Source organism: Myotis davidii, unplaced genomic scaffold, assembly GCF_000327345.1.
Source record: "Myotis davidii unplaced genomic scaffold, ASM32734v1 scaffold399, whole genome shotgun sequence".
NCBI lineage: Eukaryota > Metazoa > Chordata > Mammalia > Chiroptera > Vespertilionidae > Myotis > Myotis davidii.
In genome coordinates, this window is record NW_006292094.1 from 341418 (window position 1) to 356331 (window position 14914).

Here is a 14914-nt window from a genome sequence, read left to right on the forward strand (position 1 = left end):
CGGGGGGGGGGGGTGACATTTTGCCTGAGTCAATGTTTTCCTTAAAGTTCGAAAAAGGAAAATCTAAATATTGACCAGAAGTGAAAGCACATATACTGCTGGCAATTTCCATTTTTATGAGCGGATGGGGCCCTGTGGCAGTCTTCAGATGATCAGCGGGATTTTCAAATCCTTCCTGAGTGAATATTTATAAAAGGAACCCTCAGAGGCTGAGGAAATGAGAAGCAGCTCATTATTTTTCTCCTAAGTCAGAGGTGTGAATGATTTTTACAAAACCAATCAAGGCGAGCCCAAGGAGGCAGGACCCCATGGGACGTCCAGCGGCCCAGCCCCTGCTTCTTCCTTTGAACTCTCTCAGCCTCAGTGTCCTTATCTGCACAGTGGGGATAAACTCACAGTCCAGAGTGAACTTAGAGTTTTTGTTGAGATAACCAAGAAAAGTCATGTAAAAATGCTTGGCTCATAGATAGTCCAGAAATATTAACTATCATTATTATTCATCTCCAGGTGGATAGTGATGGGGTCATTTGAAGCTACGAGCCCACCTGTCTTTCTCCTCCAGGCTAGTCATCCTCACTGCCCCCAGCCCATCCACATCTGTCTTAAAGTGACAGTCCCACATTAAAGTTAGAAGTGAGATGCTCTCTGTCTCCTGTATTCCATCTTCTTGGGAATCCTATCTAATAAAGAGAGAATATGCTAACTGACCCTCACGTCATCGCAAAGATGGTGGCACCCACAGCCAATAAGGAAGGAATATGCTAATTGATTGCTCCACCCTCAAAGATGGTGGCGCTCACAGCCACAAGATGGCTGGCAGGGGAGGGCAGTTGTGGAAGATCAGGCCAGCAGGGGAGGGCAGTTAGGGGTGACAGGGCCTGCAGGGGAGGGAGAGCAGTTGGAGGGACCAGGCCTGCAGGGGAGGGCAGCTGGGTGGGACCAGGCTGGCAGCAGAGGGCAGTTGTGGGGGTTTGGCCAGGCCTGCAGGGGAGGGCAGTTAAGGGTGACCAGGCTGGCAGGGGAGGGCAAATCAGGCAGGCAGGCAGAGAGGTTAGGGGTGATCAGGCAGGCAGGTAGAGAGGTTAGGAGCAATCAGGCAGGAAGGCAGGTGAGCGGTTAGGAGCCAGCAGTCCCAGATTGTGAGAGGGATGTTCCAGGGAGAGGGTGCAGGGTGGGCTGAGGGACACCCCCCACCCCACCCCCAGTGCACAAATTTCGTGCACCGGGCCTCTAGTATTTCTAGAAGTAGGGAGGCGCGGAAGTCTCAAGAAGACAGAAAATGTGTGTTCTGGGGCCCACCCAACTAGTTCCACACATAGTCTTGAAAGGAGCAGTGACAGTCGGCTCTGTCAGTGCAGCTGAAGGGCATGGGCCAGGTTCCTGCTTCTGAGGACCCTCCATGCGGAATGACAACCAGTTTGAAGTGCAGTTCCCCCCAGCCCCCCCCCAAGGCAGACATAGACACCACCACCCTCCTTCCACGGAGTGAGGAATTACCTGCACTGCCTGGAGATTTCCACAGCTTTCTCACTGTCACTTCTTCTCCCCTGTGGGCCTCAAAGGGGAGGAACAGCTGAGTAACCTTGGCAGGGCCAGGATCCAAGCCCAGTCCCGGGGGCCCCATCTGTAAATGCAGGGCTTCATAATGCCTACCCAAGGAGAGTTTGTGAGTATTAAGCAAGGGGATCAATAAATCGGGCTTAGCACAGCCTTTGGAACACAGGAAGTACTCAGTACATGGTAGCGCCATGATATATTATGGTGCATTTTTATTTCTGTATCTGCTTCCTTTGCTAGATATCCCAGGGGTCAGTGACTCTGGAGTTTCTAGGACAGAACACATTTAGAGGATGGATGCATGTGGGTGGATGGATGGTGAATGGATGGATGATTTCAAACCAGTCTGCTCATTTATCTCACATTCCTGGGCCATACGAGCAGCTCTTACCTCTTGCCTAAGAATAGAGAAACGAAGAAAGCCAAGACTTTGTTCTCCTAAACCTTTGCTTCTCAAAGTACCAGCAGTATCAGCCTCACCTGGGAGCCTGTTAGAAATGCAGACTCTTGAGCCCTAGCCAGACCTGTGGAGTCAGAATCGATTAGCACAGTGCCCAGGTGTCCCCACACATATTGAAGTTTGCAAAGCAGGGGACGAAGCCAGTGGTTCTTAATGTTGGCTGCACATTAGAGTCACTTGGCGAACGTAAGCAGGGAAGTGCTGCTGCCTGGCTCCCACCCCTGAAAATGCGATGTTACGCCCCCAGGGTGGGCGCTGAGCTTTGTAAAAGGCCCCTGGTGACCAGCATGTGGCCAGGGCAGAGAACCACTGGTCTGGCTGTGCTCAGGCCCTGAGAACACTACACATTTAGAGGGTGGATGCTCATGGAGAGCCCTCAGAAACAGTACACGTTTAGAGGAGAAATCACACCCTCGACACCAGGCTGCCTTGTGTTTCGGGTGGGAAGCAGGGCTGCACATGACCGTCCCAGAAGGAGTCAGGCACAGCTGTGACGGGGCCTGACAGGCCAAAATCTGAGGGCAATTTGCATCTCTGAGAGCCAGGAGACAGGTGCTTCTCCCACTGAGTTGATGGATTTGTCTGATCGCAGCCACAGTTTGCAACTTCGCCTCCATGCAGCCTGGTTTGGCTTCTGGGAGGAAATGACCGCCACCTCCCCTCCCAAAAAAAGAAAAAAGAAAAAAAATCCTTGTCTTTCTTACCTGCCCCCTCCTAGGAGCTCTTGAGACTTAAACTTCCTCAGGAGAGTAGGCAGAAACAGATGCCCTGGGTAATGCTTGTCCAGGGCTACACGGGATGCCTGAGGCCATGCGGCAATGCTTCTCCCCGGGGAAATATTGAACAGTGATCATCTTGGTTCCCAAGGTCACCGTTTACTATCTGATCGATATTGGGAAGGTCATTTCACCTTTCTGAGCCTTGGTTTCCTCAGTTGTAAAACAAGAGGAATATTTTTTATTTATCAGAATTATCGCGATAGTTTCTTAAGAAAAAGTGATTGGTATAGGATCTGGTCCAGAATAAGTGATTAACAAGTAAGTAGTCATTAATCAAAATTTTAATCCATCCATCTCTTTCTACCTAGCCTGTGGGCTGACTGAGGGCAGATATGATTCTTTTTTATATTTCTTTTTATTTTATATCTTTCTTCCATCCCTGCCCCAAGCAATGCCTAGCCTAGTGCCTAGCAATCAACAGGTGCTTAAGAAATGCTATGTTCTTTTGTGGGTATTTTTTTTTAATGTAGAATATTAATATTATAACAAATATTAAATTTTTAAATAATAGATGCACATTTAAATTGAACAGTGAACATTGTCTTCCTCTATTTCCCTACCTAGACCCCTCATCAGAAGCAACCACTCTGAAGACTCCAGGGTTTATCCTTCCCGCCCATATCCTGCAGATTTACAAACACATAGACACACAACACAGAAGCGCATTTCTGCTCACACATAGTGCTTGCTGGTTGAGTGTGCAGATGCTTAAGCCAGACTGTTGGCACTTATCACCTGTGTGACCTTGCACAGCTTAGTTGACCTCTCTGTGACTTAGTTTCCCAGTTTGCAAACTTCCCATCTCATAAGAATGTGGTGGGAGGTTAAGTGAGTTAAAATTTGTGAGACGCTTAGAATAATGCCTGAGACATGGTAGGCTCTATGGGAGCAGGTTAAATAAAAAACAATTATTGTTTGGAGTCTTACTTTTCATAACTATATATTTTTTCGAGCTCTTTGTGTTAAAACATATTGATCTCTCATACTTTTTAATGGCTTAATGGAATTACAGTTTGTGAATATGTTTTAATTTATTTAACCATCTGCTTATTGATGGAGATTTAAAATAGTTCCAACTATTTCACCATTAGACATAACTTATCAGTGTTATAAGTATATCCTTGCATACTTCTGAGAACATTTCTGAAGAATAGATTCCCCAAAGTAGAATTATTGGGTCAAAAGATATGCACATTTGCAATTTTGATATTGTGAAAATTGCTACCCCCTCCCCAAAGTTGTACTGATTTACTCCCAATGTGGGTGTATAAAGGTGACCATTTTCCTGAAACATTGCCCATACTGGAAATTTATTTTTATTTTTCCCCATTTTGATGGTGGTGGGGGGGATCACAGTTGACCCTCAAATGCCATGAGTTTGGATTGCGATGATTCATTGAACTGTGATCCATCGAACTGCTATATACGTGCAAATAAGTGTATAATGAATAAGTGATTGGAAAATGCACAAAATGAGCCAATGAACCAGGGGAACTTGAATTCACTAGATTATTTGGCTTGTGCTCCACCCCACCCCACCCCCCTATACCCCTCACCCCAGCACAGCTTCTTCCCAGCCCAGCTCACTGCCCTCCTGTCTGCCCACAGCCTGATGGAGTGTGCCACTGAGCATCTGACCATTGCCAAGTCCGTGGCGAACTTTGTGAGCCTGGTCAAAGGCCTTCTGGAGAAACTGCTGGACTACCGGGGCGTGATGACGGATGAGAGCAAAGACAACCGCATGAGCTGCACCGTGAACCTGCTGGTAGGTGGGGTGGAGTCCGGGGACAGGCCTGGCTTTGGGGCTCACTACTGTTCTTGATCCGAAGACAGCACTTTGGGCTCTGTGAATCAGACAGATGTAAGATTGAACTCCTGCTCTGCCATCTGCTGACTCTGTGTCTGAGGCAATCACGTCACCTTTCTGTGCCTCAGTTTCCTTATATCTGAAATGGGAATGAGTATGGCCTTTAGCACCTAACACATCCCATGGAAGGAAGGCGGCAGCAGGAAGTGGTTAAGAGGTGAGCTTTGGAGACACACAGCCGACGGGTTCTCGTGCTCCCTCAGATAATTAGTAGAGTAGACAGTCAAAGAGGCTTTCTGATGGTTCTCAACCTGTGCAACCATCAGAAAACACATTAAGCATATCAGATATTTACATTATGATTCATAACAGTAGCAAAATTACAGTTATGAAGTAGCAATGAAAATAATTTTATGGTTGGGGGTCACCATAACATGAGGAACTGTATTAAAGGGTCGTGGCATTAGGAAGGTTGAGAATCACTGGTTTAGTGTGTTTATCTGTTCCATGGAGAAAATAATAGTACCCATTTCATAGGCTGTGCAGTCCTGGCCTGTGGTTAAATGCTCACTGTGTGGTAATTTCTCTCTCTTACAGAATGAAGTAACGCTAATAACTAGAATTTCTAGAAAATGAGTGTGGGGCACAGGCTATTCAGGGCAGCTAATCCCATAGCTGAGCTCTTAGCCTCTGTAAACAGGACCCGCCATGGGAAACTCCCAAATGTTTCTCTTCCCATGTCCTGTGATGTGGTCAATACACAGATAGAGGCAGCCATAGTGCCTCACACCCACCATGCCTGCCCACCCTCTGTGGTTACAATGAGGAAAGTTGACCAGAGACCACGTGGCATCCATCACAATGAGCCCCTGCCATTCTCAGTGTCTAGAAACACCGTTCAAGCCCTGTCCCCAAAGTCCTGTGGTGTGGCCTCCATTTCCCTTTTTAACAGCCTCGATATTGCCAATTGATTTCCCTAACTGCTAAGGGGAGTTTAAAAATCCTGATTATAGCAGAAAGGAATTCATTGCTAATCACTCCACCAGGCCCAGTTTACATACAGAGCGTGGAGCGGGGTTTTCCTGGAGTTTAGCAGTTTGTCTCTATGAAGACACAGAAGTTAGTAGAAGAAATTGACCTTCAGACTCACCTGGGAGAAAGCTTTGGACAGGCCGTTCTAGAAGCAAGTAGACCCTGCTAGTTTTGGGTGTCAGCGTGGTATCGGGGCGGAGGACAGGGCGTAGGTCAGGGGTATCAGGAGAGCTGAGGTTTCGTATGGCTCTGCCACCCACCGACTCTCTGCCTGGAACACATCCCCTGCCCTCTGGCTGCACTGGAGTCCATCGGGTTTTCTCCAGGTGTGGCCCACAGATCCCATCATGACCTTCTGGCTCAAAATCTATAAGGACTTATTTTAAAATACACGGGACAGGATCTCTGGGTGGAGCCCAGGATGACCACTGGTCTGAATGGCCCCTGAGCCATTTCCAGGTATTTCCAGGTTTAAATGTCTTTGGCTGTGGAATCTTACTGTAACCCCTGATAGTTCTGTACGGTCAGGAGTTATGATCACTGGGATCTATTATGATTTCTATGACTGTTACTCTGATTATTGCTGTTACTCTGATTCCAACTCAGCCCCACCAGGGTGCAGTGTCTGCCCCTGTGAAGATCAAGCCAGGCTGCCCTCACAGTGGACTATGTCAGTGTAGATGGCCTCGGCCTCGGCAGCCCACCTCTCAGCGCAGCCAATAGCTCCACTGCAGCCCCTGATATGTGATGGCTGGTACTTCCTTTGTCCCTCCATTGTCTGAGGATCAGGGAGTGATTCCCACGGCAGAATCTCCTAATGAGGCTGTTGGATGCATTCAGGAAATGCAATTTCTTGCTCCCATCTCGGGGCGCCCAGATAGTAAACAGCAATCTTCCTTCTCATCTCCGTCGCTGCACCCTCCACCCCTGCCACTCTGCAAAGAAAAGCACTCACCACTCTTTTCCTTCCCATCTAGAATTTCTACAAAGATAACAACCGGGAAGAGATGTACATAAGGTAAGATTTTTGTTTTCTAAAACCCAGTCCTGCTGTGTCACTCTCCCGCTCAATACCCATCGATGGCTCCCTATTGTCTCAGGCCAGAATTTAAACTTACCTTCTTGGTTCTCAGGCCCTCTGTGTTCCGATTCCTATCATTCTCCCCAGATTCAGCTCCTTTCATTCCCTGTCATCAGCCCGCAAGCCCGCTGGGAGTTCTCTGACCTGCCATGTTGTTTTGCGATATCTACAGCTCAAACTCTCCTTAACCCACCTTGTGGCTCGAGCTGGGACATTGCACTTGTATTTGGTGCAAGGCTGGCACGTGAAGCCCAAGTCCTGCGTTTATAAGGCGTGTAGTCAGATCATTGGCAGCCCAGTTTCAAAGGGGAAAAAATGCTCGGATGTATGATGGCGCTTTCTTGTAGGCATGTGAAAGGCAGCTATTTGGGCATGTAATGAAGGATTTTTTGGGACATTAGCCTGGAGCAAAGAACTCCCTTGCCAATTTTTCTCAGAATCATATTTTTTTCTTCAAAGTTTTTTTTAAAAATCCTGTTATTTTTACTCATTGCAAAAATAACACATATTAATTACCAAGACAAAAAATACTCATAAAATACAGACAAGCAAAACAAAAAAATGAAATAAACTCCAATAATCCATACATATTCCCAGACCCTTTTCTATTTATATATAAATTGAATACTATGCATGCACATTTTTTGCAAAAATGGGATCACATTGCTCATAATGTATTCTTTGCTTGACAAGAATTCCATGTCAACAGATATATTTCGACATCATTTTTTTCTTTTGATATCATTTTTAATGAAACTATAAAATTCTCTTTCCAGAATATACCGTAATTTATATAGCCAATCCAATATTGTTGAACACTTAGATGTTTCCAGCTCTTTTCTGTCATACATAGTGCAGTGATGGAATTCTTGGGCCTATATCCTCATGCACATCTCTATGTCACCAGGACCTGCAAAGCACAGTTGACCATAGCCCCTTCAGGCTCTAATTCGAAGTCTGAACTCACTCTGCTAGCACTGTGGATAGGTCTAATTTAGCTTAGCGTTAATCCAGAAACAGGAACGATTGCTTGGAAAAAGTATAATTCCACAGGTTGTCCTAAGCTTGAGAGTATTTATAGCATCACTAGACATGGCTTACTGTAGTAGCGCAAAGCTGTGGGTCCAAGAGGCTTGGGGTCTCCCCTTGTTTTCCTGAGACCCTGGTTATTTCCCTCAGCCCCTCTGGGCTGTGACTTCCCCTGCAGGATGTCTTTGTTCTACCGTGTGTTCTGAGGATTACAAGAGATGCTACAGGTGAAGTGCCCAGCACACGGTGCCCTCCCTCCAACCTCTCTTCTCTCCTTCCCACTTTAGAAACACAGGTAGTGGCTCCCAGATATCCATAAGCTTTGGAGATTTGAGGACTATAGAGTTGTCTAGGAAAACCACACTTTCCTAAACAGATGTTGTAGACAAGGATGTAGTCTAAAAGTCTGTTTTATTTGACAGACATAATATTTAAAGACACTTTTAATTGCCAATTTTTTTTAATCTAGAGATATTTACCCCCAAAATCAAAATTTCCCACTTCTTCTGAAGAACTGAGAAGAAGGTATGGCGGCACTGGGCCCTTATCTTGTCCTGACAACTATCACCCAGACTGGTGGTTGGGCTCCTTGAGGCAGGGTAGGGGAGCTCTGGGCACAGCACTTTCTCTGCTCACCCCTGAGCTTCCAGGGCATCTCCCTCACTGCCCAGTTGGCACCGGTAGGTGTTTGAGTTTGAACCCAGGTTGGGCCCATCAGGTTGCGTTGCTGTGGGCACTGCAATTGATCACCACCCCCTGGAGTTGACGAAGGAGAGGAGAGGGTGCGCTGGCGAATTAGGGGTTATAAGCACCAGGAAGGCTCTCCCTCTGACTGTGCTCTCCACGTGCTATGGACCCAGCCATCAGAGATCCAAGGACAGGCAGGCTGGGATAAGGCGGGTTCAGCCATAGATGGAGGGGTTTCTAAAGGTGGACCACAGGCTCAACACTCCCTACGTGCAGGCCACGTGCAAAAAAAAAGTCGAGGGTGGAAAGGCCATGATTGTAGAGGCAGAAATAGCTGGTTTCAAAACCTGGCTTTACCTATTTCTAGGTCCATCTACTTCAACACAGGTCTCAGTTTTCTTATCTATGAAAGGATTGTAGGGAGAATGAATGAATAGAATATATAAAGCACCATTTGATAAATGAATGAATGAATAAGATCATTTGATCATTCATTCATCCCCTTACCTGCAGATACCAGTTCACCTGTCACACTATGGAAAACTTGCTGGAAGCCCCACCTGGATGAATCCTGCTGTCATAGTACCATAGATCCTCCTCCATGACATTGATCATAGCTATCTTTTGGCAATTATTTATTTGATGATTTGATTGACATCTGCCCCCTTCCCCTAGACTGTATAAATGCCAAATCCTGAGAACGGTGTCTACTTTTGTCCCCACTATCTCTAGTGCCTGGTACAGCCGTGCGCTCAGCACAACTTGGCTGGTTGAATCAAGAAATGAGAGAAAGGTCACTAGGATGTCCTGGCTCATTAGTTATCAAAAACCACTAGCTGCCTTTTTCTCCTCAAAATCTTTGCCAGTCCCTGCCCTGAGGTCAGGCAGCCTGCATCTGGCTCGCAGGCCATGTTTCATGTGGCCAGCTTCTCCTTTGGTGACATTTTGTGTAGATAGGTTTCTTCTAGCAGGAGCCTAAGCCTGAGCACTGAGCTCTGCTTTGAGAGCAGCTGCTTCAGAAGCCCTTTGTACCCTGTGGTTAGGCAGTCAGGGCGGAATCTTGGCAGACACCGCCTTCGCTCTCAGAGGAAGAGACCGGGGCTTGCATCACAGCATCGCCCCTTCACTCAAGCACTAAGCGTTGCCTGCTCCTGATGACATGCAAGTCGCCAGAGCAGTGGTGCTCTGGCTCTGAATCTGTTTCCCACAGTGGCAGGTTCTTCTTTGTAGAAGAACCGAATTCACAGTGAAAATAGATAAGAACCATTACAGCTCAGTGCTGGCTCTAGGCTAATCACTTCCAGTGCAAACTCGCATTTATCAGCTGCAATGCTAGCCGTCACTTTCTCAGCCTTCCGACATGGACTGCTTGGCTCTTTATATGCCCATAGGTGTGTTCTGTGAGCGTTGCCATCTTACTGATGAGCAAAGGAAGACACCGAAAATTAATTCCCTGCCCCTTAATACCTCTTATGTGTCAAATTAAGAATTGCCTAGAGTTCCCTTCCTTTGTTCCTGCCCTGTCCTCAACACCACTCATCCATACAGTCATCCCGGGGATCAGAATTGGAGCATCACATTGTAAATGGATGGGTGGTGGGGATGTGATTATTGTTGAATAGTAGATTCTCCCTGCTGACAGCTCCAGGTCTGGAAGTGAATATCCAATCTCCAGACCCTGGTCCACTTTCTTCCTTAAATGTACTTTCTTTATCCCCAGAGAACACTGAAGAGCAGGTGGGATCTGCCCCTTTGCAGGGCCATGGCTTGTTCATGCTCTGGAATAGGACAATGACCAGAGCATGGGCTCTAAGGGCAGTTACCTGGGATCCCGTTTCAGCTCTTCCATTTATTATCACGTGACTTCTGACAAGTTACTCAGTTCTCCTTCCCCGGTTTCCCTTGTCATATTGCATTGTCTAGAGTCTTCAGTATGAAGTTTAATGGTACTGGCCTGAAGCATGCCTGACTTTTCCAGGCCATAGTTTTCTCGTCTGAAAATGATTGTCCCCAACAGACCCATTTTACAGGGTTGTCATGCAGATTAAATGATCTGAGGCATGTAAAAGACTTAGCATAGTACCTGCCACACACCCAGTGCCCCACAGATGCCAAGTGTTGTCATCATGACCACCCAGGGGCGCTGGCTATTAGGGAGGGAGAATTCCCCAGAGGTACTCAGTTGCTCTGTCTGGCTTCTACCTGGCCCTGCCACCTGCCTCCTTATCACCTGGTAACTCAGTTTATTTCCCCAAACAGGTACCTGTATAAACTCCGCGATCTTCACCTGGACTGTGACAACTACACGGAGGCTGCCTACACGCTCCTTCTCCACACTTGGCTTCTCAAGGTACTGCCCTTCCCATGAAGTGGATTCATGCAGGGATTCCCCTCGGGCCTCACAGCAAGTGGGAGAGTTAAAAAGAAAAAAAAGAAAAGAAAAAAAAATTAGCTAAATAAATTTTGTGTTGCTCTTACTCCAACAACTTGATCTGGCAAGGTTACTTTTCTGCACTGCTTCTCCTGGGCACATAAGGTCTCTGTGACCTTCACATTTAGCAGCAACAGTAACCCCTCAAGATATGTCTTATGGTTTTATATAACATCCAACTGTTTTCTATAACATCCAGACATCAACTGTAAATCATTAGCATACTCAGACCTCCACTTGAGCCATTTTCCTGCTATTAAAAGTGCTGCTAGAGCTGGACAAAGTCTGAGGGATTTCCTCTGACTTTTGAAGAGCTGGGACCCTGTCTCCTAGGAGTTCAGAGAAAGTCCCTACACACCATATATATGAGCCAGTAGAGCAGTGGTTCTCAACCTTCTGGCCCTTTAAATACCGTTCCTCATGTTGAGACCCAACCATAAAATTATTTTTGTTGTTACTTCATAACTGTCATGTTGCTACTGTTATGAATCGTCATGTAAATATCTGATATGCAGGATGGTCTTAGTCGACCCCTGTGAAAGGGTCCTTTGACCACCAAAGGGGTTGCGACCCACAGGTTGAGAACCACTGCAGTAGAGACTCAAGCGTGACTCAGCAAAAATCAAGGGGTGCTTCCCAAGTGTAGCCTGTCAGCCAGTTTCTCTCTGACTGGCCGCTGACACCCAGGGTGGCAGGGAGACAGCTCCTCATCCGTGAGGGAGACACCCACCCTCAGTGGCCCCTCAGCTCCTGGTGACGCTGCATGTCCTCTCTCCACAGTGGTCAGACGAACAGTGCGCCTCACAGGTCATGCAGACAGGCCAACAGCACCCCCAGACCCACCGCCAGCTGAAGGAGACGCTGTATGAGATCATCATAGGATACTTTGACAAAGGAAAGGTAATTTGTCCGTGCCTTCCCTCTCTGTGAGGGCCCTGCTACCGGGAAGGGTGGCTCTCTCCTGTGCTCCATACCAACCCACCTGCATATCTCCATCCCAGTCCTAAGTCTGACCACTTCTCTCCATCTCCAGTCCTACCACCTTTGTTCATGGCACCAGTATTGCACACCTGGACACTCAGGTGGCCTGGACTTCACAACTTGGTCCTCTACCCACAGTTCCCTCAGCCTCTAGGAGATGCCAATTCCCTACCCACAATAGTGAGATACGAATCGTACCCACCTCCTAGTGATATTGGGAAAATTGGGTGAGAAGCTGCATGTGGAACATGTAGCACAGGACCTGGTACATAGTGACATCTGGCTGAGTTGTGCCTGTCACCATCATCACCGACTCCACCTTCAAGGCCCCAGTTGAAGGCCATTTCCTCCGTCATTACCTGCTGCCTCTCCTCTGAATCGCAAGGCCTCTGGTGTTCCTCAGGACACAGATTAGCACTGAATTCGGTCTGTCCTCGCACTGCAGTTCCTCGCATCTGTCTTAGTCTGATCCCCCCACCTTCCCTGGAAAGACAAAATGAGGTAATGTCTGGGAAGGGCTTATAAATTCCCAGGAGCTGAGTGGGTGAACAACACTGTTTATAATTTACCATTATAAGCCTCTTGAGGGCAGAGATTCTGCCATCTCTGGAACCTCCTGCCCTGCGAGACATCCAGTCAGTGTATTGTTGGTTACTAGCTGACGAAGTTGTCACAGTGGGGTGGGGGAGCCCCAAAAGTGCATGCTGAGCTTTGTTTTCTGCAAGGTATCCAATTCGACCCACCCTGTGCTAAGCAGAGAGGAGAAGGCATAATCCCCAATCTCAAAGACTTTACCGTCCAGTTGGCAAGATGGACATGCCAATCATGATGTTTTTTGCACATTACCCTTTGGTGTTGTGCAATTGTGGGAGAGGGGGTGGAACAGGGTGGTGACTAAATACTTTGGGAGCAGAGAGGATGAGCAGATGGGTACAGCTCACTCTGAAAGCCACTGTGTGGAAATTTCTAGAATGAAGCCCATATTCCTTAGCATCCTTTCAACTTCTTTTCCCCCACACCTCTCCTCCTTAAAAACTCATTGCTCCAAGCACACATCATGGCTTTCTACCCCATAAGTCCATCTGTCACCACCTGGTAGACTCCTCTACATCCCTCAGAACCCAAATTACATCTATTTTTGTGTGTGCTTTACTCACTTATGTTCCACATTTATATCTGCTCCACCACTGTATACCATGCCACGCCTGGAAGCCAGCAGGCCCTGGACTGTATCAGGCTCAGGGATCCGTGACTGTCAGAGGTCCCAGTGACCACAGGGGCAGATGTGGGAGGAAATCCCAGGTCCCTAACTCCCGCCTGGCTTCCTTCCTGGCCCCTTAGTGGTCTCTTACACACGGGAAGAGCACTTCTGGCATATTATGGTATGAAGTTGGCAAAGACCTCCACTTGAGCCACAGTCCCCTGGCCAGCTCAGGGTGTTACCACCACCCCTTGTTCTGGCTGAAGAGGAAGCATCAGCCGGCCTGGCCCACGGACTTGGTTCCTTCTGGCACATAAAGCTCTTTTGCGCTGCTCCCTACGCTGTCCATGGGTTTACAGCCACGGCGCCTGCACTCCGCACTTGCTTCTATTTATTTTTATGCTTGGATGCAGAGAGAGCACTTTTGCTACAAAGCACACACTGCATTTTGGCAACCGCCCCTCTCTCCCCCACCTCCCCCAGCTTCTCCATTTAGGTGCATTTTTTCTATTTTAAACCAAATGTGAAATGTAATGGGTGTCCCTTGAGATTGCCAGACCTCTGCCCACCGTGCCTTCACTGGCCTCTCTGCTGGGGTTCCCACCCCTGTGGCTGCAGATGGAGGGGTGATCTGTCAGCTCCAGCCTCACACAAAGCAGAGGGAAATGGACCCCTATGTCCAGGGATTGCTTTCAGAATTGGTTTTAAATACAGAAAAGACCTATCTTTTTAAACACCGCAATCACTCTTTTTATTACTCTAGTACCACTCCCATCCCCGCCTCTGTGCGGCCCCTGTACACGCACCCCCGCCAAATAACCCCACTGAGAAGGGCCTGCATCGTTGCAGTTACACAGATGACAGGGCTCTAGAGCGCGGCGGGGCAGCATTGGCATTGCTTAGCAATACTGGGTCCCGCCGTGAGCTTAAAATTCTGTTTAGATGGTCGCCCGGCTGGCGTGGCTCAGAGGATGAGTGTCAACCTATGAGCCAGGAGGTCGTGGTTCCATTCCCAGTCAGGGCACATGCCCAGGTTGTGGGCTCCATCCCCAGTGTGGGGCGTGCAGGAGGCAGCCGATCAATGATTCACTTGTCATTGATGTTTCCATCTCTCTCCCTCTCCCTTCCTCTCTGAAATCAATAATAATAATAATAATAATAATAATAATAATATATATATATGTATATATATATATGAATAACAACCAATTACAAACAGCTAACTAGGTTTTTAAAAAATTCTCTTAACGGTAGATCTCGTGTCCTTACCACATACACACACCAAAAAAGAGGCAGAGGAAGGGAGGGAGGGAAGGAGGAGAGAGGGAGGGAGGGGAGATGGCCAGAAGGGAAAGGCATCAGGCTGGCAGAGTGGAAGGCCCCAGGCATGAGCACCAGGAGAAGTGGATCTGGCCCCATCTCTGTCTCCAGAAACCCTGCGCCCAGGCACCTGCTTGCTTCTCTGTGAACCATTTCTCTTTGGAAAATAGGGCTACACCTCCCTGCCCCGCCTGCACGGGGCAGCTGAGGGAGTTCATTCACTTCTGAGGCAGGAGTGAAGCAAGGCCCCGGGGCACCCCCAGGTGGGCATCCTGGCCCTGCTTTGGGTTGGGCATCTGAGCTGGGCCACTGCTCTGCCCATGAGGCTCTGCGTCTTACCTGGGGACTACAGAAGCCGCCAGGAACCTCTCAGAGAGGTTGTGAGGGCCCGAGAGCCTGTGGGGACCATGTTCAGCCTAGTATGTAGCTGCTCTGTTATTTGTCAAGAAACTGGGCTGGGAGGCAAAGGAAGGGCTCCTGGGAAGCACCGAGCTCCCTGTGCGTGGGCTGGGGCTCCCTGTGCGTGGGCTGGGGCTCCCTGTGCGTGGG

At 48.1% G+C, this 14914-nt stretch overlaps 1 protein-coding gene across 2 annotated transcripts in view; it reads left to right on the plus strand.

The window, feature by feature from the left end:
- The window catches only part of DOCK2 (dedicator of cytokinesis 2), a 365121-nt gene that overhangs the window by 321261 nt on the left and 28946 nt on the right, over positions 1–14914 (plus strand). For both annotated transcript variants that reach the window (XM_015565082.1, XM_006765379.2), the window contains exons 35-38: positions 4405–4561; positions 6613–6653; positions 10692–10782; positions 11644–11763. In XM_015565082.1, the coding sequence (XP_015420568.1) occupies positions 4405–4561; positions 6613–6653; positions 10692–10782; positions 11644–11763 (409 nt within the window). The remainder of the gene's footprint in view (positions 1–4404; positions 4562–6612; positions 6654–10691; positions 10783–11643; positions 11764–14914) is intronic.